Below are 27,019 nucleotides of genomic sequence, written 5' to 3' on the forward strand. Positions count from 1 at the left end.
TTAATTTCAAAGTCAGAGTGAATTTTCTCTCGCTTCAACTCAAATAATGGCCGCCATTGATTTCAATAACATTTTGGTCATTTTTTAAGTGGCTGCGTCATATTTCTTTGCACACTTTCCATTAAAGCTTGCAAAGTACGTATTCGAGAAGTGCTCTCCGTGCTCCGTTTCGCATACTTTGGATTTGGACACATACTCCGACCCTCCCGTGCTCCAACTTGCAGGCTCAGAGCACGATAGTGTGCATTTTGAGTAACACCCAGAGACTGCATTCATGGTAAAAGCTGCATACAGAATGTTGTCAGAAATTACCTTTACATTTCAATTGCACTATAAATCGGATCTTCCATGCTCCGGATTGTATCCAGCCCTTAGTTTATCGTTTTTTCCAATGGTAGATTTGCATCATTGTTGTTTATGTTCATGCCTTAATGTTCTTCTCCGTCATTCTATGAGCTAGGCTATGTGTATAAAGAGCTTTTTTTCATTGGACAGTAGGCTACTGTGAAGTACTGCGGATGCCACTTGCGAGGAAATTATACATGGTCTCTTTTATCTCCTTACAGGTATTGAGTGACAGACATTCATTTGTACATTCGGGGAGCATGATGACGGCAAAACAATAGTGGTTGTGATGAGTGGGCGAGGCTCCTCCCGTTGTCTAAGTAGAGCTCCTCTCTCCTCTGTCTCCTCACACCACCACCGTGCCGAGCCAAAAACACCCCACGACCCCCATAGGGAGAAACATGTGGAGGACAGCTTTGCATGCCTTTCATACAATGGAACTCTCACAAGGCGTTTCAAAGCACTACACTACTCCACCGACTGAGGACTGTACTTTGGTACACAAAGAGAAGATACTTACATGCTTTGTATACATTTTTATCTGTTTTCATGACACGTTAGGTGTCTTTGTCCTTCCACGCGGCATCTCTGAACAATGTCAGAGGGGAATTTATGTTTTAATTGGTAAAACAACTATGAATTTGAGTCCATCAGGGCATACAGATGTTGGATTTTACTTTGATCACTCTGTTGAAGTGAGAAACCAAGGAGGTGTTTCCTAAAAGTATGATTGATATTGTGTGTTTATAATGTCAACTTCTTCTCTCCCCATTTTTCCTCTCAACCCTCTTGTTTAATCTCTTAGTTGTGCAGCCCTAGTTTCTCAAGCACACTGACTCAGCAGATTGTTTTTTTTGCCTTAATAGCATGGACCCTAATTAAAAGGAAATAACTTCTCCAAGCAATATCTGAAAGTTTGCTACATATTTAGAATGGAAAATGTTTAAATGAGTTGCCAGAAAAAGAATTGCTTTTGTGTGCAATATAGTGATTAGCTAGCTAGAATATTTTGTTTGTGATTTTTTGGCAAATGAAAAGTATTATTTTTGCAAGAAATCCCATTTCTCCACCTCTAAGCATATGCATTCAATGCAGTTTCTTCATCAGAGTAAAACCAACACACTATTAAAACAGGCAGCAGAATCCCATTATAATTTGATGATTTGATGCAACCTACCATTTTCCCCAAAGTAGTCAAACTATAAACAATCTTATTTATGACCCCGCATTTCTGTTCTAAACTGAACAGAGAGAGTAGTGCTAGACAGAAAGAATCATGTGAGGAATGAGAGAGTGTGCTCCGGGGACGGAGAGAGAGACAGAGGTTCAGAGGAAGACACCAGGGGATATCGGCACAGGGAAGCCTCAGTGGAAGGTGTGACTGGGAAACTGAGGCTCTGAGGTAAGTGTTCATGCTCAGTGCTCGAACGGGTAGTATAGTTCTTACCTTGATTGAATCAATTGCTCTGTGTAACGAGCTGCTGCACCCAGCCTCCCCTGGGTGACAGGGAGGCCGGCAGAGAGTGAACCAATCCAGCCTGTCATGGCCGACCAGGAAACAGGGAAGATGAACAGTGTAATGCATCATAGCTGTGGGCGACCATTGATGTGTAGAAGACTGTATTTATTGACTCATTGACTGCATTGATTGTCTCAATTGATGAAAAGTCCAGAGACAGTAGTAAGACAGCAGACAGACGCACAGAAAGCTATGCAAAAAGGATGACGGTTCTTATTTCATCGAGTGAGACATAAAGTAACATTTATAGAAAAGCAAAAAAGAACTGCAAAACTCTTATAATCTGTGCCATGTATACAAACCTGGATGAAGATGAGCACAAGTGGGTTGAAATGCGATGATGTACATAATGTTTCCTCAACAGGTTGACATATTCCAGTCAGATACATGATACTCTCAAAACAATATGGGAGATTTACTGGGTAAACCTGTGCATATTAACATTTTGTCTGAAGCAAATCCTCAATTTGACATTGACAATGATGTTCCAGGTTTACTTAATTAACCCATTTATCTCTTAATGACAGAAGACTGCGTGGCACCAGATGTTTGTTAACACCCTTCTGTTGGGTCCTCCTCTGTTGTTTTTCACCTCATCGACTTAACAATAACAGGAGAACCCCATTGGCTCGTAAATTCTCACTGCAAATTTTTTTCCGTTGTAGTTCTGTCACATTTATCATATAATAGCTCTATATAAAATAGTTTTTAGAATAGTTTTCCTCCATTTATAATATACTTTGTGCACACCTCAAATACTGTTACTTCAGATTACTGGGCATAGGATACTTTGCATGGGTGTGACATTTACAGTAATCCCTTGATGCGTGTGAGAAATACAATTTAGTTTATACACCATATGCCAATTCCAGCTTCACAAATGATGATATACAAAAACAATTAGAAATATATGTACTGTACATTTGTTTAAAACATGTTACCTACGAGTGCAGGTCAACAAAAATATTGACTCTGACGAAATGAAAGCTCTGCTTTGGTAAACTTGGATTGACAAAAAAGGAATAGTCTCCATTTATAATACATACACGGACAACCTCAAATACGACATGAGGGTCACGTCAAGGGATAATTGTACTGTAAGATTCATTTATTTTCTTTTATCTCTACAGAGTGTTGAAATAAATCCTCCAGAATACTTCATGGCCTCCGTCATCTGAGTAGTATGACTGTTTTGTACTGTACGCTGGTGGGTGTGGGTGAAAGTGCAACAAACTGCACGGAAAGTAAAAGGAGAAGAAGCAGGCAGAATACACCCTTAGGGCTCAGGAGGTAAGGACACTTAACTTATCGCATGCATCGTCATAGTCGACATGATTCATATATCAGCTCTATGTTTTTAAAACAAAAGGAATAAAATCCTCTCCCCTTCACAAATATAAATATAATTTTATGTATAGTATGTACAATAATGTTTTAGTTTTGAGGGAGAGAATAGAAGCATATCGGTAAACTCTTTTTTCCCTTTGGATGCAGACACCTTCTCAAAGACAGCCATGATTGATTGACGTACTCAAGCACTCTCTCAGAGGATGAAGCGGTAGGGACAGACAGTGGATGTGTTATTGAGAAAGGCTGGTGGTGTAGCTGTGGCTGTGACGTGGGGCAACCGTCTGTTAGTTCTGAGAGCCCCGAGAGTCACTGCCCTCCTCCAGCTCCCACTCAAAGTTCTGGCCAGTCATTTGGTAGAACATCATGTTAAAGGGTTTGAAGAACTTGTGCAGTCGGCGGATAACGTCCGGGTCAATTTTAGGGTGAGTTCTCCCCTTAGATTTGCCAAGACATCTCGGGGTGCTGCTGTCCTCTGGCTTCTTGAGACAAGGAAATCCCTTCGTTTTGTTGAAGTAAAAGTGTTTATCCGTGACGATTCGCTTGAGTCCCAGAAAGTCCTGTACCTTGCCCATCTCGCCAGCGGGATCAACGATAAGCCTCTCTCCACTGACAAAGTGCATCTGGGCGAGAGGGAAGTACTGCATCCACGTCTCCAAGTGGAGCGCGTAGATCCCTATACGTAGAGCACTCCACGATGCATCTATTAGGCCCAGCGTCCGGTTCTTAAATGCCAAAACCTCAAAGGTTGGGATCTCAGGTTTTTTGGACAGAGTCTGTGTGTAGTCAGAAATGGCCCTGGTGACAGGGTTGCGGACCACAATAATTAACTTGATGTCCCTGGCCATCGTGTGGATACGTTTTGGGGCGTGGCTAGTCACAAAGTAGCTGGGTGTCTTCTCCATGGTGATTTGTCCCTCCAGCGTCGAAGGCATCAGATCTCTGTGAACACAAAGCAGCAGTTACCTCAGCTCTGTTAATACTGAACTCTCTGCACCTACTGCAACACAAATGAGGTACTCAAGGACAGGGTACAAGCAAATTTGGTATTTAATGAGCAATAAATTATTTGAAATTACAAGTGAAAATAACTGTTATTATCACTGGACATTATGTAGCGAGGAGAAACATACAACTTATTTCATCTGTAATATGTGCAAGATAAAAGAAACAGAAGATGTAACGGCAAGTGAGCAAGTATGCTCATTGCCTAATTGGCTCCATCTGTGTTACTCCAGGAGCTGTTTTGGAACTTTAATAATGAGTTCACTGCATATCATTAATACTGCTGGTGCCTGGGGTATTGTTTTGTCATACATTTATTCTGTGTGCTCCACACTGTGTGCCTGCCTTGAGTTCCATTCCTTAGCATTCACTCCCACTTCTGCGTTATGTGCAACACACTCATTCCTTTTCTTTCTTAAGGTTGGAGGCTGTTCATTGAAGGGAATAGTGATTAATTACACGATTCTTTGTGATAATTTGTAGTAGACCAGAAATGCCCCTGCCTTGAGAGATTTATCTCAGGGATAACAGGAAACCATTTGCCAGTGCCGCAAATGTTATGTTCAACTTTGTCTCTGGGACTAAGTTGGGGGATAAATCAATGTGGAAGCAAATGTAATTCATACATACGAAAGAGAGATTAGTTCCTACAGTTTCACTGTTTACCTCTATGGATAAGCATTATGCTTACCTCCAGCAAATCAATATTAAATGTTTACATTGTTTTTCATTGCAATCCATGTTCTATTTGTTTAGACATGATTACAGTCTAAATTGGCCACATTAAAAGCTGTGAATGGTATAGCCTTTATATACTTACACCAAATAGAAACATGAAATATAATACAAGTTTTTGAACACGGTACTAAATGCTATTGATTTGATGTTTTACAATCTCCTTGCTGTATACAAGTAATTATAGTCTTAGTCATGCTATATTTTCTTTGAATTTGTGAAATCTACATCTCATTATTATTACATTCCTTCAAAATAAATGATTCCACTTTCACAGACACGAAGAGTACAATGTTTGATCAATTTAGATGGTCATCAGCATAGACCTAAGATGGTACAACATAGCCACATCCATTGTTTGCATCCACGACGCATTCTATATGAACTGTTCTCTTTGCAAAGAATCCAACTTACTGGGAGAAACAAATCAAGTGTTATGTATATACATATTGACTCCCCTCACACCACATAAACACACACATGGACACTGGCCCTCAAGTCTCACAAGTGGTCTGTTAATGTCATTTCTGTAACAGTATTGCACTCCCGATGGGTAATTTCCCTCTGGATTCTGTTTTGCTCAAGATACTATAGAGGCTGTGGCTATTTCTTAAGCTGTAATGGGATTTAAAACATACCTACAGATTGCATAGTGACTGGAAGGAGTATTAGTTTTCATTACATTCCATCAATGTTCCACACTTCCTCAGTGGGGTAATGAATGGCTAAAGATTGTTTTTCTCCCTTCAAGGTCTTCAGCTGATGGCTATTTAAAGTAAAGTCTAGAGCATGTTAGATAGTAGCGAGGGTGTGCCATCACTGTGTATGAGAACTAAAGCACAGAGAGAGGAAACTCAATAAAACACACCACAATGAATCGCCTTGAAACAACCTATGTACGGCACATCCTATATAGAACCATAAGCACAAAATAGCACGCCTCAACAGTAACGTGTCATGCCTCTTTGACACAAACATCCCATTGACAAGACAGATACATTATTCTCAAGGTGACCTCTTCTATATAAAAGTCAGCCACATAATAGGCTATTGTCCTAATCAGGCTTAATTAAAAAATATATATATATGGAGGTTGAACAAGCACGCGATACCTTCATCTCCGATTGAGGTCGAACTGATTGAGAATGAATCCGTCATGGATCGTGTACATCGAAAATGTCAGTGGAACAGAGAGGCGGAACAGAAATCACAATGCTGATAAACAAGCTAATTTTCCTGCATGCGCCAGGCAGATGACTCCTCTGGCCTTGCACTCTGGCGGAACTGAAGTAAACAAGAGCAAAAAGTTAACTCTAATTTCTCTACGCATCAGCTGTTGAGCTCAACTTGGGTCATTCAGGTGGGTAAGTAAATAAAACACAGAACGCTAAAGAGGCCCGGCGAACCATCTGCTGTTTACTCAGTTAGACCACATAACACATCTCTTAGCATTTACCTCTGTACCATAACGGCAGACCCTCTAATTTATACACTGAGGGCTGGATTAAATTCATAGCGCGCTTGAAATGTAAATGTAATATCTGATTGAGCCAGCATATGCAGCGCTTATTGTGAATGCAGTCTCCGCTAATGCGGGAACATTGTCTTTACACGATAATAGGGCTACAACGCCGAGCATCGGCAATACGTATTGAATCCAGTCCTATCTAACATAAGTGTAAGGACTTCCCGTTTCCTGAAAGACAGTGAGTCACTCACGTCCTGCTCCTGAAGCATACGGGATACAGTGGTTATATGACAGTACAGTACATGGTGGTCGTGCTTGTATCAACTTAGACAGGAGAAAAAAACTGTGTGACTACTACATGTTATGACAACAAAGCTGCAGTTCTCAATATGAGAGGGTAGAAAAGGTCATTTCAATAAGTACTTTGAAAGCATGCTGCTCTGAAGTAGCACATTGTAAACAGGAAAAAGGTTGTTTTTTTCAAATTCATTTTCATTTGCTGCTTTGAAGTTAAAAGCAATTGAATTGCTTCTCGTCATGATTTCTAATATACAGAGGGAAAAAAGAGGATGACAGCACTGATCATTTCTGTCAGGTGTTTCAAACTCATGCAAATGGAATGTCCTTTGAATCCTCCAACCAATGGATAGCTACAGATGTTAGGCCAAGACTCAGACAAACACCTATTGTAAATATAGTTGCTTCGCCAGGTTGGGTGCCCCTATCTGTGCACTGTGAACTAGGTATAGGTTCACCCCACCGACCATCACAGCTTTAAACCATTTCACATAGAGACAAAATGAATGCTACATTCACACGTCTGGAGCAGTTACAAAACATTCAGGAAATGCATATTTCCTTTCAACACACAGACTACCAACAGTGCCATTTAATGTCCATCTCTTAAACGTCGACTGAGGAAGTATTCTGCTACATTCACTATGAGTGGGCTCTGGAACATGCCCATGCATTTCCCTCAATGAATATGTTTCATTACGCCCTGTCAAAACCATTAAAGAAGAAAATGTTGAGGCATGACGAGTTGGGGAAAATATTCATTTGCATCCCAGACACTAATAAGGCCAAGCTGTTTCTTGGTGTATGGAAAACATTGCTGCTGAGAGGCTTGGTCATTTCTAATAAAACATTGGCACAGTAATAAAAGCTGCTCCAATCTCTCATTTGGCTTCATCGTGGCACTGGTACTGAATCGAACTCACAAAGCCATGTTATGTCAATGGTATTTGTACAATCCCTGAGCAGTCCACACACTGTGGGTCCTATCCAGGGAGAAAACAACATTTTATTTTTTTCTCGTGAGGAATACTGTAAATGGACTTATTCTGTCTTTGTTAGTGGATGAAAGCATTATTTTGTAGAAGAAAAGCGGGGGCATTTTGCAGCTGTTTTCTGGCACACTTCCATCTCCCAGCTTTGGAATTTTACTTGGTACGTGGTAATGAGCACAACATTGGTGTACAATTTGCTAGTGCGAAAATAGAGAGAGGTGAGTTGAATTAAAACAGAACACAGACTCCCCGCTGTAAATAAGCCCATTATACTGCAGAAGAACAGTGTGCTTCAATGGAAGAGTTAACTAGAGAACTGACAGCTGGTCCTGATCAAAACCTTTTTCCCGCTCACTTCTTGAGATCCCCTGAAGACCATTCCACTTCCAACAGTGGGGGAGCCAGGCACTTTCTCTACCCACAACAGCAGACCGGCGCGCTGAGATCTGAAGCAATGTTCACATTCTCTTTGGACATAGAACATCATGAAATAAAACAAAGGCAAGGGGGGAAAAAAACTTCATGGATCCTTGGAATATCATAATAAACTGCATGATTAGGCCATTATTATTATACATTGGGCAGTAAATTAGCCTATTTTTCACAAGATTAAAGCCAGAGGAGGAGAATAGGAGCAATCGCATTTCAAGGATTCAGAAGATCTTATCGGCAGCTTTCAAGTTCATTTTCTGTATCACTCTTTTAAGTTCTGTGGCTTAGATCAGAAACCGAAACCATACTCTGCAGATCCATCCCTAAGAGAAAAATATTTTCAAACATTACTGTTTTTATCAGCACTCAAATACACAGGTCTACAATACTGGTAACATGCCCCTCATTTGAATATATACGTTGTTACTTCTAAATGTTCCTCACTTGTGTTTGTTTATGTGCATTTGGATGAACTGAAGAGAGTGCTTCAGGCTAAACACATACAATTTGCTCACAATAGCCCTTATATTATACGATTGGTGTTGCAATTACAACAACAAGCAGATGTGATGGCCTGTATTCTGCTTCAGAGCACCGCAGTGAATAGACAAGTACAAATTGTCAGTCACCGTCATTGTCTCTCAACGTAATTTATTTACCATACCCAAACACAGTCAAGAATTTATTGGAATAAAATAAAAGCCCAGACAGTAATTGCTGGTCACACCTGAGTATGTCAGAAGCAAAGAGTAAAATGTGTGTCCAGGGCATTTTTGCAAATCTGGTTTGGTTATGCAGAACCAATTAACAATATGACAGATTGAACTTGATAGATTTCCTATCCTGCATGGGAAAAACAGCTAGGAACACTCATCTGGCCACTTAGGAGATTTGGCTGCAGCTGACCATGGATGGAAGAAACTCCACACATCTCTCTCATACTAAGGCCTTTGCATGAGTGACGAGTGAAGGACATCTATTAGTGCGTGGATAAGCATGTGGGCATAAAATATATAAAACCACTTCACATCAGAGAAAGCCCCATATGGCTCATACCACCGTTCGAACAAAGTGACATAAAACCATCCATGGATAACATTCAATATATACCCATGTTAAGACATTGTCATCAACCCAGAGTGCTGTTTGACAGTACAGTGCACACTGTCATTGTACTATACAGTACATGTTTCACAACAGGATGTTTTAGTTGAATTCTTGATCCAGGAATCATGGAATTAAAAAAGCAAAGACTGAATGTTGATTAATAACTCAAATGGCTTTAGATTCTGAATTTGACATTTTAGTCATTTTACAGTTTGTGCATTAATCTTAAAATACTGTAGCTAGGTGGGACTAAGTCTGTGGCGGTCATTAGATTTTGTCAGCCTAAGATTGTCAAGGAAATAACTGCCGGTCTCACGGTCATTGACTGTAATTAACATAAACACATTTAGCATCTCCTGTCTTTCACGCATAGCCTACTGATGCAGATCTTTGGAACATCTACATTTTAAAAAGTCTAATAAATCAATGTAATATAGCCTACACCATCAAAATAAATCCATGATTTAAAGAATCATGATATGAAGAAAATGTAGTATATTTCAGAAGAACAGAATAGCATACTCTGCGTTGTCCTTATGTTAGGCCCTGATCTGGCTGTGCCATATGGCTGTGGGCTACACTAGTTCATTTAGCATTCTGTGGAATTATTTTCTATTATTTTATTGTATGATGAATAGAATTGAACATAACTGAATAAAATAGAAAGGACATTTTCTCCAAACGATTTGAGGAAGTGCGCACATGCGGCTATTCTGTTTTGAGAGGTTAACAAAGAAACAGGTACTATATGCTCAATTTAGAGTTATTTAGTTGTGATACAAATGTTGGGCTATATGTTTGATTTTTAATACATTCTAAGGCTGCATGATTCAACTCTAATGATGATTTGAAAACAGTTGCATGAAAGGCATGAGCTCTTCTTTGTTTTTTGCACAGGCTGTACACACTTCATCAGTCTCTTGTTCACAATTTAACAAGCACTTGATAATGCCTCAAATTTCCCGGCTGAATCCCCTTTGTGTGGCCATACTCCCCCTAAAACAATTCATGCCTTTTGCGGCCAGTGGCCATTGTGCCCTTGGTCTGAATGTAATAATTATAATTCCCTTCTCCCCACTGCGTTCTGAACCACCTCTCACTCACATGGCACTCAGTCACATGATCGGGTCTTTCTCACAGGCTACAAGTGAAGACAGACACATCTGGAATGCGATTGCGCACGTCCTTATCCAATTCCGAGACACATATTGAATATATTGGAAGAACTGTCCACATTTACTTTTTGTCAGCCAACAAGATAAGTAGGCCTAACGAACAGCAAAAGCACTAGCCTATGTCAATCTAAAAGTTGACCTATTCTATTCTGCGGGAGAAATAAATATTCCAAACATAGTTCGGGACAGTTGTGGGAAGCGATAGATCCCAAATTAATACAACCACTAGCATTAAAAAAAACTGTTTTAAGCAATGAGCCTGACGCAACAGATGAGAACGTTTAGCTTAAAATGTTGATAAACTATTAGGGTATCACATTATAAGCGCAGCAATGTGCACACGGCAGTAGGCTATAAGCACAAATGTTCCATTAGCAGGAAAACTTCATTCTTAAAAGTGACCACAAATGCGATTATACATGTTATGCTTTTATTATAAAGATGCATTTTTATGGAGAAAATGATCTTCCCCAGACTTGAAAATCACGCGCTGCGTATGTATGCCAGTTAGGCTCTACACCCGTTGTAAAGCGGATTAATGCGTTTCATTTTAAGATGTTATTTGGCCACTTTAGTTGTGATACAAACCTTATCAAAACATATAGGCTTAAGGGAGAGGCTACATGAGGTGTGCGACTATGATTTTAAAAAGTCGTTAAAAAAAGCATGCATTGTTTGCCTTTAGCTGGGCATCATTCACAAGTGATAATATATAATTTACAAGTGATAGGCTAATATTGTCACCCATCACACTATTCTTGATTTAATCTTGTCTTTACTGCCCCTGAACAGGCAGTTAACCCACTGTTCCTAGGCCGTCATTGAAAATAAGAATTTGTTAACTGACTTGCCTAGTTAAATAAAGGTTAAAAAACAAAACATATACTAAATAATATGTGTGATACATTTGTTTTGATTTAGAATGGACCGTTGTCATGCACATTTCTCGAAACAGGGATAGTGGAAAAAGAATACATGTAATCTATGCACTTAAATAGTGAATGAGGACGCTTTTCCCGTGGTTCATTCTCATGCCAGCCAGGTAGGCTATACTCCTGTTTTAATGAGAAGCAATCTGCTTAATATTAGGAAGGTTGAGAAATAAATATCGTAGGCAACATGAGCTCATGGGCTCTCATGAAGTGTTTGATTTGATTTTCGATTACATTTGCATTGTCAGTGTGATTAGAGGGACAATAGTACCAGGCAGTTAGCGCGTTTGGTAGGACACTAATGTCCATCAGCAGCATCAGAGCTTGGAGAAGCCTAATGACTGCCATCATGACTCGTGACTGCCGGTGTGGCGGTAATGAGGTCACCGTAACAGTACTTTTTTCATCAATGAAGTAGCCATCAGCAAAGTCAGTGATAGTAGGAATAAGTCAAGTGTGAGTGTTAGCTCAGAATAACAATATTTTATTCATAGATTATTTATTTAACTGGGCAAGTCAGTTAAGAACAAATTCTTATTTACAATGATGCCTACCCCAGCCAAACCCTAACCCAGACAACACTGAGCCAATTGTGCGCTGCCCTATGGGACTCCCAAATACAGCTGGTTATGATACAGCCTGGAATTGAACCAGGGTCTGTAGTGATGCTTCTAGCACTTAGATGCAGCACCTTAAACCACTGTGCTACTCGGGAGCCTCTAATAGCTTGTGCAATTCTCCTAGCCAGAACTATATTTGTCCACAGCACTGCACTCCAAACTAGAATTTAGAGTTGGCCAAGACTCAACTCACGCTCTGTGACAGTCAATTTGTTGGTGTAATATGACCGATGTGATATATCCTCTCTCCCACAAACTTAATATCAAACACTTGTTTACTGTTCATAGTGTATGGATTTAATACAAATAATGCTGATGATATCCCTGACAGTATCTGCACCGAGTTGCAGATAATTCTATAGTTATAAGTTTTGGATTTGTCATCATCTTCATCATCGTCCTTAATCATCGTCCTTAATCATCTGTCTTTCTTTCTTTCTTTCTTCCTTCCTTTTGTATTGTGTTGTAGTGGGTGTTGATGAGTGCTTACAATATAGAGGTCGCATTGCTTTGAATGTAAACCCTCCATTCAATTTATTTCTGACTTGTCAATTGTTCCCCCAGTCTTCAAATGAGCTCATGATTCAATGTACTTTCTTTGTCTGTGAGAAAAGAACTGGCCTGCAGGAACCTTCAGACATTTACCATGTTGCTGAGGCATTATTTTTTACGTTTAAGTTATGAAATCAGGACACGTCAAGTTAGAGAAGCTACTGTAGATTCCTTTCATTCGTAATCAATTTAATTGGAGGTCAGAATTTCACTGCATTTTTGTCAGTTTAACCTGGTTTATCCCTAATCTGACTCAATTTGTATAATCACACTCCAAGTATGATATTGAACCTCCAGTTTGCCTCTGGTCTCTTTCTGTTGTCGGTTTATTGATTGCCCCAGGATATGGAGTCATTAATGGAATCACGCACATGGGACAATTCACAATACTCATCCCTTTTTGGTGTCTGGGTGAAACCACACGGAGGTTTGTAGACACAAAAAGGTCACGTAGAGTAAATACCTGTGCAAAGAATGTGGAGATAATTCACTCACCTATCAATCTGCTCCATTAAACCAGCATGATCAGTTCAATAGAGCTCTGAATGACACTTGAATTATTGAAATCAAATCAAATGAGAATTATGAATAGGGTTTAAGTCAGAGTTGTCTCTTAACTCTATTATAGCATGTCATAAAACATGTGGAAATCCCAGAGTTTTGTATACATCATTTCTAAGTGTGGAATACCATAGCCTTCCCTTCAAAATCTTGAGCTCTTTTCTGCAACTATTTATAAAGTTACTCAGCAAAGGGCTGCCAGCAAGCATTTTAAACATGCAGTAGTAGGTGGTCACTTAGAATGAAAGCTATTTGCTGCAATCTGAAGATGTCAGTATGTGTCCACATTCATTACGGAATTTGAATAATATTTCAAAATCCTATGCCACTCACAGAAGCTCTTCATATGCAGGAGGCACTTCAAAAATATATGTTTGACTAAATTAAATATATGAATGGAAGATATTTGTTTCTTAAACAGTCCTGAGAGGAAGAGGGGTTAACCTTGGTCAGAAGATAATGAGTTTTTATAATGCATTTCTGTTGCAGTGTCAAAACATGTCAGCACTGTTCAGTAGCTAAATCGCAATGTTTGCGCTTTACCTACCCACCTATTTAAGTAGATTCTTCCTATATTATTTGTATTAAGAAAGTTACTTAGACATCTGTATGCACGGCTTAGTTTCCCTGTCACAAAAAGAGCACACCAGGCCTGGGTTTAAGGGGAAAAGCAACATGATTACACCCTGGTGTTTATTCCGGAACATCTGGCTACAAGGAAATAGGCTGCTAAGAATGTTATAATCATGTACAGAAGGCCTAAGCCGCTCCATTAAGGACTAAACTGACCTATCAGTGGAACCTTTGCTAATCCAAATTGTGCTTTAGCTGGCACAGATTGCTCAATTCAACCAGTGAGCTGAAAATACTCTGAAAGGGTGGACCAGGCTTGTGAACAGCTATAGCCATTTACGCAAATACTTATCCGTTCGATTATCTCTGTACACCAAGACCAGTCTTTTTTTCTTTTGATATACAAATGTTCTTTGATGGCATATACAGTCATTTCCAGAATTATTGGCACCCTTTTAAAGATGAGCAAAAATACTAATACAAATAATACAAATACTGAGCTATATTGTATGCAATTTTTTTTTAAAATTATATTATTTTGTACTAATACAATTGCTCAGATGAAAATATTTGGTTTAAAAAAAGCTATATATTTTTCTTTATACATGATTGCCACCCCTGTTTTCAATACCTCACCTTGCGAGGATACCGGCACTGAGCCTTTTCCTAAAATGTTTTATGAGATTGGAGAACACATTGGGAGGGATCTTAGACCATTCCTCCAAACATAATCCACTTCCTTTGATATCCTCCCTCTACACTTATGGACTGCTCTCTTCAATTCAAACCACAGGTTTTCAAATCCGTTTCAAGCCCGGAGACTGAAATGGCCAAAGCAAAATAGGCTTGGGCGGTATACTGCACCATATATTGGGGTATTTGGAAAAAGCCATGGGATGTTTTTTAAATACCGTCAATGCCGTCAAAACTATTTGACATTTGAATATTTGTGGCTACTTTTTAAGTTAATACCTGCAGTCAACTTGTGCAATACGTTAGGAGATAAAACAGATTGCGTTCTTCATTTTACACTATGAAGCTTACAGTACCTTAGTCCCCCCAGAACAGTTGAGCTAGTCGCATGTTTGTTTGTTAATAGAACAGCTGGAGAAAGCAGAAGCTAGTCAGTCCATAGCGTTCTATACAATATCTATCAGCGAGTCTCTGTTTTGCTGCGCATATGAGTTGATGAAGTTACACTTGAATGCAATTCACAACTACATGTTTGCCATAAGCTATCTTATAACGGCTTTCTGCTGTGAGAAGTCTGGATGAAATATCTGTACAGCTGCCATTTTTTTCCCCTGTGCTTTTTTTCTCCTCCGTTCTTCTCCCCTCTGCTCCGTGTACACATGCTGCTCTTCCTTCAGAAATGGCATGTTTTGTTCATTTGCACAATTTCTCTCGTACACTTTCGCTTGTAAATGTCGACACTCATCGAAAAGGACATCTGCTAGCGCCTAGCTATATGCTTGTATAACCTTATGAACTGGATTCACCTGTCTTTGCAATTAGTTTATGTTCGCTTTCGCACGTTAGCATTTAGCTAAGAACGTCTATGTGATTTCGCTATTACTTGTGATGATTTTGTTAGCATTGTGGTTAATAGTAGACCCCCAATAGGCTTCATTTTGTGTTTTTTAATGTCACCTTGTGTGTTATCCGGCGGTAATACCGTAAATTCCGGGATAGCAGAAGAACGGTATGATGTTATAAAAATCAGAATACTGGCCAAGCCTATTGCAAAATGTTGATTTTGTGGTCAATGAACCATTTCTTAGTGGATTTTGATGTGTGCTTATTATTGTTATTGTCTTGCTGGAAGATCCGCTTGTGGCCAAGTGTCACCCTCCTGGTAGAGGCAACCAAATTTTTGGCTAAAATGTTCTGGTACTGGATAAAGTGAATGAAGCCGGTTCCCTTAACAAGGGCCACAGGACCAGTGGAAGCACAATAGCCCCACAACATCAAAGATCCACCACCTTATTTTACAGTAAGTATGGGGTTCCTTTCTGCTTATGCATCCGTATTTCGATGCCAAACCCAACACTGGTGTGCATGGCCAAAGAGCTCTATTTTCATGTCATCTGAACATAGCACTGGTTCCAATCCAGGTGCCAATGCCATTTAGCAAACTCCAGGTGTTAACATTTGTTGGATGACATGAAAATAAAGCTCTTAGGCCACGCATATCAGTGGTGGGGTTTGGCGTCGAAATGAGGATGCAATGCCCTATTATAAACTGCGTTCATTCATATAGACAATATTGCCGTAGTCAATAATGGGAATGAATGTTGACTGAATGATTTGTTTTCAGCTATTTAACGAGAGACATAACCTGTTCCTATAGAAGAGTTCTATAGGAATTCCTATAGTTTAATTCGTAATTTCTTAACTAAGTCATCAACATGCTTTATTGAAAGATAGTGTCACGTCTACTCCTGCTCCCCCTCTCTGGCACGCATTGTCACAAGTTTACTTATTACTACCCGCACCTGCACCCCATGAGACTCACCTGGACTCCATCACTTTTATGATTACCTCCCCTATATCTGTCACACCCTTTGGTTCTTTCCCCAGGCAGTATTAGTTGTTTCTCATGTCCAAACACTGCTCTTGTTTTGTTCCATGTTTTTTGTATTATTAAATTCACCCCCTGCACTTGCTTCCTGACTCCCAGCGTCTGTGTTACAGATAGCTTTTTGTCAGTCCAGATTCCCAGGTATTTACAGTATATGCGGGGATACAATCAATGAGGGCACCATACAAAGTGATTTGAAAAATAAGTATCAAGTATTGAAATGAAAACAAAGATTCACTAGAAGTTAACAAAACTTACATCGAGCCAGTTAGAGGCTGAGGGAAGGGCGGTCACTCGATTGGTTGGCTGACTGGGGTAAATTAAACCACCATTTCTTTCAAATAAAAAGCGGGCGATATCAAATGCTGATTAAAAGCATCACTTATCAAGTTTTTCTCAGTAATGATGCCCAAGTGTGACACAACTTGCTTAGGCAGGGAAAGAGAGGAATTTCCATGCTTCAGTACATTAACTGTTTTCCAAAATGTTGATGGATCACCAGGAAAGTCGGAGATAGAACGTAGAAAGTAGCTTGATTTAGCTTTCTTGATTGAGGAAGTGCCTCTATTTCTCAATTGCCCAAAAATCGGACAATCAGCTACAGAGTTTGTTTTTCTAGCGTGCGCACGGGCCTAATTTCTCATCATAACAAGATCTGAAAGTTCTATATAGAAACAGGGAGACAAAAACAGTGAGAAAAGAGTGTTACTTGTTAAACAAAATGTGTTTCTCTGAACTGTATTAGTATAAGATAACAGAATTTAACCGAAAAAATGAACATACAATACAGCACAGTATTTGTATTATTTATTTTATACAGTCTACATCAAGGGTGCCAATATTTCTGGACCTGACTGTATCTATGACATTTAGCATGCTATCATTTGGACATTTCATAGTTCTTCCACAGCTGTGGTATAGTTACATCACACACGGGGTGTATTGAGCGACAGACCTTTCACAGGCACGATAGTAGAGTAAGTGAAGCACAGGAAATACATGCTTATATAAGAACGACAACTATGTTTACTTACATCTGGTTAGTGCGGGGATTGTTTTTCCTGGTAATGTCTGACAAAATGGTTTGAAATGGGTTTAAAATCATTCAATATGTATGGGCAGATGTGTTGTTGTACTGAGTTCTGGCCTGTCTTCAGGGAATAGTCTTATTACCATTACTCTATGTGGGTTGGTTTATGCAAGCCTGGCTCTTTATGGATAGGTTGATGCAGTGTTCAGTTTGAGTACATTTGAGTGAACATGCCACTGGCTACTTGAATTTTCTGTTGATATAATGTCATTAATTGCAATCTGATCTCACAAAAACACCTGAGAACAACTTAATCTCAAAAGATTGCTTCTAAAGGAATCCCCATAGTGTGCCCTGTTTCTGATCCAGAATCTCTAAGGGAGGGACCCTTGTTCAACAACATAAGGGCAAGAGGGTTAACAACACTGTCAAAATAAATAACTCAAGAGAAAAAAATGCTATGGCCAGACCACTTGATTTAATGTCTCTCTCTACGCTGGACAGGGTTCACGTAACACAAAGAGTGTTTTTTTCATTCTATGTTATATTTTCATGTACAGTGCCTAGTGAAGGTCTTCACACTTTGACATAATGTTATGGGTATGCTTGTCACCGGCAGAGACTGGGGAGTTTATCAGGATCAAAATAAATATGAAAGGAGCAAAGCCTAGGTAAAAAGTGAGAGGATAACCTGCACCAGTCTTCAGAAAACATTACCCTGGGATAGAGTAAACATTTTTAGCGGGACAACTACACACAATTTAATGTCAAAGACACACCAGAATGGCTTTCCAAGAGGTGTTGAGTGTTCCTGAGTGGTCTAGTCTCAATCCTGACTTAAATTTTCTTGAAAATCAGAGACAAGGTTTGAATATTGCTATCCATCAATGACTCCAAACAGAATTTACTGAGCCTGAGCAATTTTGCCAAAAACAATTGATATATGTTGCCCTATGAGTTGTGCAAAGTTTGTAGAATCTTATTCAAAATTATTCACAGCTGTAATGGCATCCAAAGGTGCTTCAACCAAGTAATTATAGTGCATTCGGGAAGTATTCAGACCAATTTACTATTCCCACATTTTGCTACATTACAGCCTTATTCTAAAATGGATTAAATTCATGTTTTTCCTCATCAATCCACACACACAATATAACATAATGACAGATCAAAACAGGTTTTTAGAAATTGCAAAATTATATAAAAAAAAACAAACTGAAATACCTTACTTACATTCAGACCCTTTGATATGAGACTCAAAATTTAGCTCAGGTGCATCCTGTTTCCATTGATCATCCTTGAGATGTTTCTCCAACTTGATTGGAGAAAATCTGTGGTAATTTGAATTGATTAGATATGATTTGGAAAGGCACACACCTGTCTATATAAGGTCCCACAGTTGACAGTGCATGTCAGAGCAAAAACCAAGCCATGAGTTCGAAGGAATTGTTCGTAGAGCTCAGAGACAGCACTGTGTCAAGGCACAGATCTGGGGAAGGGTACCAAAATATTTCTGTAGCATTGAAGGTCCTCAAGAACACTGTGGCCTCCATCATTCTTAAATGGAAGAAGTTTGGAACCACCAAGACTCTTCCTAGAGCTGGCCGCCTGGCCAAACTGAACTATCCGGGGAGAAGGGCCTTGGTCAGGGAGGTGACCAAGAACTTGATGGTTACTCTGACAGAGCTCCAGAGTTCCTCTGTGGAGGTGGGAGAACCTTCCAGAAGGACAACCATCTCTGCAGCACTCCACCAATTAGTAATTTATGGCAGAGTGGCCAGACGGAAGCAACTCCTCAGTAAAATGCACATGACAGCCCGCTTGGAGTTTGCCAAAATGCACCTAAAGGACTTTCAGACCATGAGAAACAAGATTCTCTGGTCTGATGAAACCAAGATTGAACTCTTTGGACTGAATGCCAAGCGTCACATCTGGAGGAAACCTGGCACAATCCCTACAGTGAAGCATGGTGGTGGTGGCATCATGTTGTGGGGATGTTTTTCAGTGGCAGGGACTGGGATACTAGTCAGGATCGAGGGAAAGATGAACAGAGCAAAGTACAGCGAGATCCTTGATGGAAACCTGTTCCAGGGTGCTCAGGACCTCAGACCGGGGCGAAGGTTCACCTTCCAAAAGGACAACGACCCTAAGCACACAGCCAATACAACATAGGAGTGGCTTCGGGACAAGTCTATGAATGTCCTTGAGTGGCCCAGCCAGAACCCGGACTTGAACCCGATCGAACATCTCTGGAGAGACCTGAAAATAGCTGTGCAGCGACACTCCCCAACCTGACAGAGCTTGAGAGGATATGCAGAGAAGAATGGGTGAAACTCCCCAAATACAGGTGTACCAAGCTTGTAGCGTCATACCCAAGAAGACTCAAGGCTGTAATCGCTGCAAGGGTTCAACAGAGTAAATGGTCTGTTTTTCAGTTTTTATTTATTTACACATTTGCAGAAATTTCTAAAAACCTGTTTTTGCTTTGTCATTATGAGGTATTGTGTGTAGATTGATGAGGGGAAAAAATGATTTAATCCATTTTAGAATAAGGTTGTAAGGTAACAAAATGTGGAAAAAGTCAAGGGGTCTGAATACTTTCCCAAAAGTATTATTGGGTGTGAAGACATAAATAATGATGTCTTGATTGTGTAAATAAATAATCATAACAGTTGGTTGTGTAGATCTATATGAAAACCTTCAATATAATCCCTTTTTAGATTTAATTTTAAGGCAGTAAAATATGAAGAATCTGCAAGGGGTGTGTAGACTTTCACTAGGCACTGTATATTTTATGATTCTCAGGATCAAAGCCTAGCATCTGCAATCCAATTGAACTGTGCCCAAGTACCCCACTTGCAACCATCTTATAAAGAGAATCTTAGACAATATTCCACATTGGTAGAGAACTCAGTGCAGATTGTTGTTGAAGTTCAGCATTATGTCTCCCCAACAGAAAGCTGAGCCAACTCAATATAAAACCATTCTTTATCTTTGGGAAAAGGGACAGGGAACATGTCAGTTGTGAAATGGCCATCCCAAGTCATTGAGCAGACTCACTGGCTTGCAATGCTAAAGATGGGGGGAGATAGGTTTGTTATCCTGGAATAGATCTCAGTGCATCCCTCTGAGGCCAGCTTTGAGCCAATGAGCAGCACTTCCAATAAACCACTGTACACATCCTTAATCTCCTCAGCAGAGGTAGTCTGACACTGTGAGTGAATCTGCCATAAACACACATCGCAAATGCAGGATAATGTTTTACAGATATACAGATTAACTTGTGTAATCCTCGCTGCCAAAGGGAGAGCTTAAAAAGTAACGTATCAAACGTTTATGGATAAAATAAAACCCAAATATTAAACCCTCCTCTCAGCTCCGGGGGCTTTTTTTTCTCTTGTTGCTCTAATCTCAAATATTCTTCTCTTCTAGGAGTATCTGCAAGATCACTGACAAATCTTCTCCCCCCCAAGAAAACTGAAAATCTCCCTTTGCTGAAAAAGAGGGGAAGAAACAAATAGTTGAAGAACTTTACGGACTTTACCTTCAGTATCCATGGTGACAAATGACTGTGATCCCGAGGTTAAAACAGCGCTAAGTATAAGTGGTGTTTCTCTGACCACAGCTGAAATAAACTATTTAGCAGGACTATTCACCAAGGTTATAGGGAAAAATGAGTGCTAGGGTAAATCTTTTCCAGAATGTCAGTGGGCTGGCTCACACTGCCGAGGCTAAACTGACTTATTCACCATCATCAGCAGCAGTGTTACAGTCTTAGATGTCGGACTATTATTCTAAAGGCCTTTTGATGGATTTGAGTTGTGCCTAAATGTGCCTTTTTCACCAAATATTGGCATTAAAAGGAAGCGAAGTGAGTAAAGCTAAACCAGCCAAGAGGATTTTTTTTCCTAACTGGAAATAAGATACATCTCCAGACACTGATGGAGGATCCTGTCCTTCGATCCCCAGCTGCACAGCCAACCTTGAAAAATCTTCATTTAGCAGGCAGGGCGATATAACACATTTGACTGCTAAACAACAGTCGACGTCACCTCAGAAATACATTTTACTGGGTGGAGCACTGCGGTGAAACAGAAACTTCAGGTGGCCTTCTGTACGAACGCAGATTATCGTTCAACCCAAAGTAGTTGCAGAAATACACATACAAATGTCTGATACTAAATGCGAACTGTTATGATTGCATGACTTTGTGGGCGGTGATGGTCCTAATTAGTTAAAGCAGGGGCATATCTCTGGCTCTGTGCCTGTGTGATGGAGTGATTGACCTGGGACTGTATGCAGCACAGTCAGAACCTTTGAAGCTTGCCACAAAGAAGGCCTGCTCCACTTCAGAAATGGCAAGGATGTGGACTAAAAGGTATCTGGCCAATGAATGACCTCTGGGAGAGTTTACCGTCCCCACTTTTGTCCACATACTGCTTCAGTTAGATCACATTTTCTACGGTAGCTCAGGAGAATAAAAAAAACAAAAAACTTTGAAGAAAAGTGAAATGGTACATTTACAATTTTCCATGACAGTTAGCTCCTTGAAAGGCTGGAATGATATAATAGAGAGGCACCAGTTTTTTCTACAAACGAGTATGAATTTGGTGTTTGTTTATTTTCCTCAGCTAGCTACAGTACATTACACAATTTCTATTTTATTGGCCTGTATTCCGCTTCTGCAGATTTCTTTTTCTTTTTACCTTAAAAGCTGTTAGAGTAAATGTGTTTCACCGATTTCACGATGCAACTGAATGTCTGTACTTATCATCTGCAGAGTGTCAGTCCATGTCTTCTCCTGATATAAGGAACTTATTTACAAAAGAACAGTTTAGCAACCAACCGCTGCAAATATTTGAGAAAATAAGACATCCTTTTAAATGAATGGAGAGAAATTAGGAGGGGAAAGTCATCTTACTTGTGTGGTCATGAAATGATGGCCTTTGGCATCATTTCCACTGAGGCTGATTTCCCCTCCTATAATACATGCAGATATATTCCATGTAATAGTACAGCCTCCCTCTTATGCACCATTGTAGTTCCATCAGCCTCATTTTAACACTCGACCCTCAAACAACTCCCTCATGACCCACTTTAGTTTTCCTAAACTGCTGTGAGAGTCTCTTCTGTTTAAGGACGATCCACTGCCTGTCAATTAACCCGAGTGTCAGAATCACTGGATATAATAACAGATCTCAAATCTGACCAAAGATTGTTTAATGTGATCAAACATTATGGAGAATTTGATGACTTTACAAGTTTAAAAAATCCTATCCAAGAATTGTGTACATTTTTTCTTGTTCGTTACATTGTCTACCTGTGGTGCTGCATGTGTATAATCACATAATACCGCCTTGGCAGGAATCATTCTGCTGATCAGATAAACCCCTTCCAAAGCACTTCTGAATCATGGGGAGCAAGGAAGGTTCACTAGCAGCTTTATACCTTACACTTGGTACCTGAGAACTTCCTATAACCTCAGTCACCCCAGTGCCAGAGACTGTCCCTGGGCCCCATTAAGTTGAGCGAGACAGGGTACAAAAGGATAAAACATCCCAGTAAAGCCCTGGAAAGCTCATGGGGACTGCTACCCGTGCTCCAGCTTGGTTACCAGAGAGCACTTAAGTGGAGGGTACTCCACTCATCAGGAACATGTTCCCCATCTACACTATTGTTATAATAAGCCCCTGTTTCTGAGACCACAGCACATTGTCAAGACCTGTCATGCCGCGGAACTGTAGGTTAAAAGAAAATATTTGCATTCCATGAAAATGCAATGATAGTTCATCACCATACACCTCTGACTGTGGAATAATAATGATATCAGGCCTATTCCTCTGCAACCAAAGTATCTATCTATCTCTTTATTTCATAAAGCCCTTTTTTTACATCAGCAGCTGTCACAAAGTGCTTATACCGAGTGGTACAGAAGGTTAAATGGTTAAATTATCAAAATTGTTTGCTATGAACTGAACTGTATATTTGAATTACTTTGAATTTAGCCGGCTGACTATTCCTTGCTGCCTAGTTCCTGAACAACATTCAATTAAGTACTGTGATCTGATGATTTGACACAGCAAACTGCATTGCGGCTTTCTGGTGTCTCCCCTACTGCGAGGAATCCTAAACAGATGTTATTTCAAAGAGAAGACTCTTTATAATGAGGGAGGAAGGAGGGAGTGGAGTCAACCTATAGTGAGAAAGCATATTTTTTTTAAATTTTCCCCTGTCTGAGAACCTGCAGACTTTAGTTCAGAATACATTTGGATTCTTCATTGAAGATTGATCATGATGACCACATTTCAACATGACATAGGGGGTGGTCTAGACTGTCAGCATGACTGGGTATACATTTGTCTGGTTGCGTTTAAATCTACGTGACCTCCAGCTAAACTATAAGACACATAGATAGACCTACTCTACCTGAAACAGAGCTACTCAACCTGAAACTCCCCATAAAAATGGCTTCACTGTCTATGTGGCTGAAAATGAAACACTCACTACAACAATGCCCCATGTCTTCATCAACACTACAGTAAGTGGTCCATCTGTATACATCATTAACTGCTGGGCTTTTTACTGATTTATCATCTAGTAGAAACTATCATCTAAAAGCAACAGCCATCAGCGGTAAGATGACCGGCCCTTGAACTCCTACTGAAGGCTGCATCTGACACAGGTGGTGTGTTGGATGCATTCCTGTTAGGAGAGGAATGAATAGTTGCTTTGAATAATTTGGTTGGGGCCATCGATCCATAATTCCTCACAGAAGCAACTGAAAATGTGGACCAACAAGGAAGTTAAAGGACATCTGCATAGCACACAACTTTGTATATTGATTGACTAGACTGCTTTTGTTTGCTAGCAAAGAGTGGTGTGCAGCTAACAGCAAATAAGTGTACACACACACAAGTGAATTATTTAACCCCAAGGTTAGCTACGATGGTTAGCTAGCTAGCTAAGGTTGTGTACAGTTAGTTTCACAACCATTTAGCAATTGTGACACACCTGCATGCATATTCACTTTCCATGTAATCAAAGTGAAAGTGTGTACATTTTTCTTCAGAATTGGCTTAATTAATTCTGTCTTGACTCATATTTTGTATTGGAAACAGATGTCAAGCATTCACATCCACTGATGAATAACATTGGTGTTATTAATGTTTTTAATAGACAGTTTTTATATGTGAGCACAGCAGTTAAAAGCTTGTCGAAGGAATTTTCCAGGCAATTAATTCCCTGCTTGCTTATTTCACATGATCACATCTCAAATGAGCAGATTCAAAACTACAGGCAGAAATATCATGTGCTGTATACGAGTGGTAGTTGTTTGCACCGTTCAAGGTGGAATCAACATACACAGAGCACTGTAAGCTTGAATAATGTGTACATTGATTATCCAAGACCATGGTGAACAATTCACTTATGAAGAGGGTAGGAGCATGACACGTCCATGCAAGGCTTGTGAGTAAATGGCTTTGCTGTCCACCAAATGAGCACAAGGGTATTATGATGAGGTCCAAGCTCCTGATGGACTCATTATAAATGGTTTCTACATTAATTATTGCCTCACACAGGCAGTGAGTTATTACGAGCTTATTTTATCCCTTTAACTGTTCATTATTTCCCTGAGCAAATGACGCCGGCATCTCACAGTCCTCCCAAGTGTCCTGCCTCCTCACATGTCCACAGCATGGTTAGGGTTGAAATTAGCATCATGCAGCTTGGAATTCTTTCACACCATTATACCCAATGACCATGTGTACTTCAGTTAAGAACGCACCATAAGCTCACTCCACGGCTAGCTTGAAATGTCACCGAAGGAGTTATCGAATTAGATATTTTTTGATAGCTCAAAAAGTTGGTACGTTGTCAAGGAGGGAGATCACGTGTGTCTGCAAGCAGAGAAACACTGGTTTGAGTGCAGTATGGGGACAGGGACAGTTTCACATGCAGCAATACATTACTTTCCATGGAAGGATTATCTCTCAGTGCATCAGTGCTGCAATCTACACCAATATAGTGTCTGAATCTGTGGTTTTATTGAAGAGTTCGAATTCATAGCCATATTTATTCAGGTGTCTTATTCAGGGCTCTAGCCCTTTGGGGGCCCTAACCGAGATTCTACACATTTTGCCATAGACCAGAGAGGATTTTATTAGAATTGTATGAAACATTTAGCCATGATTTATGCCATGCTAATGATATGAGTGAGAATGACTAACCAAAAAATTTTTAAAATTGCTGATGCACAACTAAATATCGAACTTGCACCTTGTGTATTCAATTATTCTCTCTCAACAGTAGGTTTTTGGCTTATGCCTGGAGCCGGCCCTGTAAATTTGTACCAGAGGAGGTCTGGTGAGAGGAGCTATATCAGGACAGGCTCATTGTAATGGCTGGAAAGGTATTAAATGGTACGTTATCAAACACATCCAACATATGGAAACCATGTTTGACTCAGTTCTATTTATTCCATTCCAGCCATGAGCCCGTCCTCCTATAGCGCCTCCCACTAGCCTCCTCTTGTTTGTACGGTACTCAAAGCCATTATGTGATTCTCTTTGACCATTACAACAAGAATACTGCAATGCGGGTTCGATGGCCTTAAAGACATTACTAAAGCAGCACGATACAAGCTCAATGGGAGGTCTGAATCTGCCTTTCATTATTGTGTGACAACAGCCCCAGTTGAACAGTGATGAAATCAAGTTGCCCTAATGTGCAGCTGGTGACAGTCACACACAGTCAGACCTCACTCACTCACTAGTGATGCTGTTTTCAAACATACAGTAGTGTAAAGCACTTAAGTAAAAAATACTTTAAAGTACTACTTAAGTCGTTTTTGTGGGTAGCCCAGTTGCATAAAACACTTTAAGGTGAATTTGCCCCTTAAATTAAGTGAGGTCCCCATGAGGTCCCTTAACTGCATCATTCAGTATCAATATCAATGTAAAAAGCATTTGTGGAGGTGAATGTTGCTTTCATCTGATCTGGTTACACAAGTAAAACCTCAACTAGCTAGCTACTTAGATAAACAATGGAAGGTGCACTATCCCTGGCTACAAAGATAGCTGGCTAGTTTATTATGTTGTAGCTACTCTGTAAGCTAGCTTTGTGTACTAGAAAGTAATATAAACAAGTTGATAAGAAACCTGGTTTATTATCTTCTGAAGCAATTTGGTTGTCTTGTCTTGATTATAGCAGTTATATTTTTCCAATCTCACAAAACAAAAGAGATCTCTTTGAGGAGATGTTTAGTCAGTGAATCAGGCCATCTCCATGGTAGCCAGATACTCTTTCTGTCATACATGCTTTTAAACTACCGTAAAACCCCTTAAGTATGCCCTTACCAAAGGAAATATTTGAGGGGCTCCATGCAACAACCTTAAAGAATTCCCTTAGGTAAGGGAACATTATTTATTAAGATAAACCCTTAAGGGAAACACTTTATATATTTTATGCAACCGGGCACTGTACTTTACTTTACTATTTATATTTTTGACAACTTTTGCTTTTACTCCACTACATTCCTAAAGAAAATGATGTACTTTATACTCCATACATTTTCTCTGACAACCAAAGGTACTCGTTACATTTTGAATGCTTAGCAGGACAAGAAAATTGTCAAATTCTCAGACTTATCAAGAGAACATGCCTGGTCATTCCTACAGCCTCTGATCTGGCAGACTCACTAAACACAAATGCTTTGTTTGTAAATTATGTCAATGTTGGAGTGTGGCTA

General features: G+C 39.8%; 1 protein-coding gene across 1 annotated transcript in view; it reads right to left on the minus strand.

Annotated features, from left to right (window-relative positions):
* Positions 1–1,948: 1,948 nt before the first annotated feature.
* LOC110538264 (heparan sulfate glucosamine 3-O-sulfotransferase 4) overlaps positions 1,949–27,019 on the minus strand; it is a 91,823-nt gene continuing 66,752 nt past the window's right edge. Inside the window, exon 2 of the mRNA XM_021624979.2 lies at positions 1,949–4,153. Within this exon, the coding sequence (XP_021480654.1) occupies positions 3,499–4,153 (655 nt within the window). The 3' untranslated portion in view covers positions 1,949–3,498. The remainder of the gene's footprint in view (positions 4,154–27,019) is intronic.

Source organism: Oncorhynchus mykiss, chromosome 12 (genome assembly GCF_013265735.2).
Source record: "Oncorhynchus mykiss isolate Arlee chromosome 12, USDA_OmykA_1.1, whole genome shotgun sequence".
In the NCBI taxonomy this organism is placed as follows: domain Eukaryota; kingdom Metazoa; phylum Chordata; class Actinopteri; order Salmoniformes; family Salmonidae; genus Oncorhynchus; species Oncorhynchus mykiss.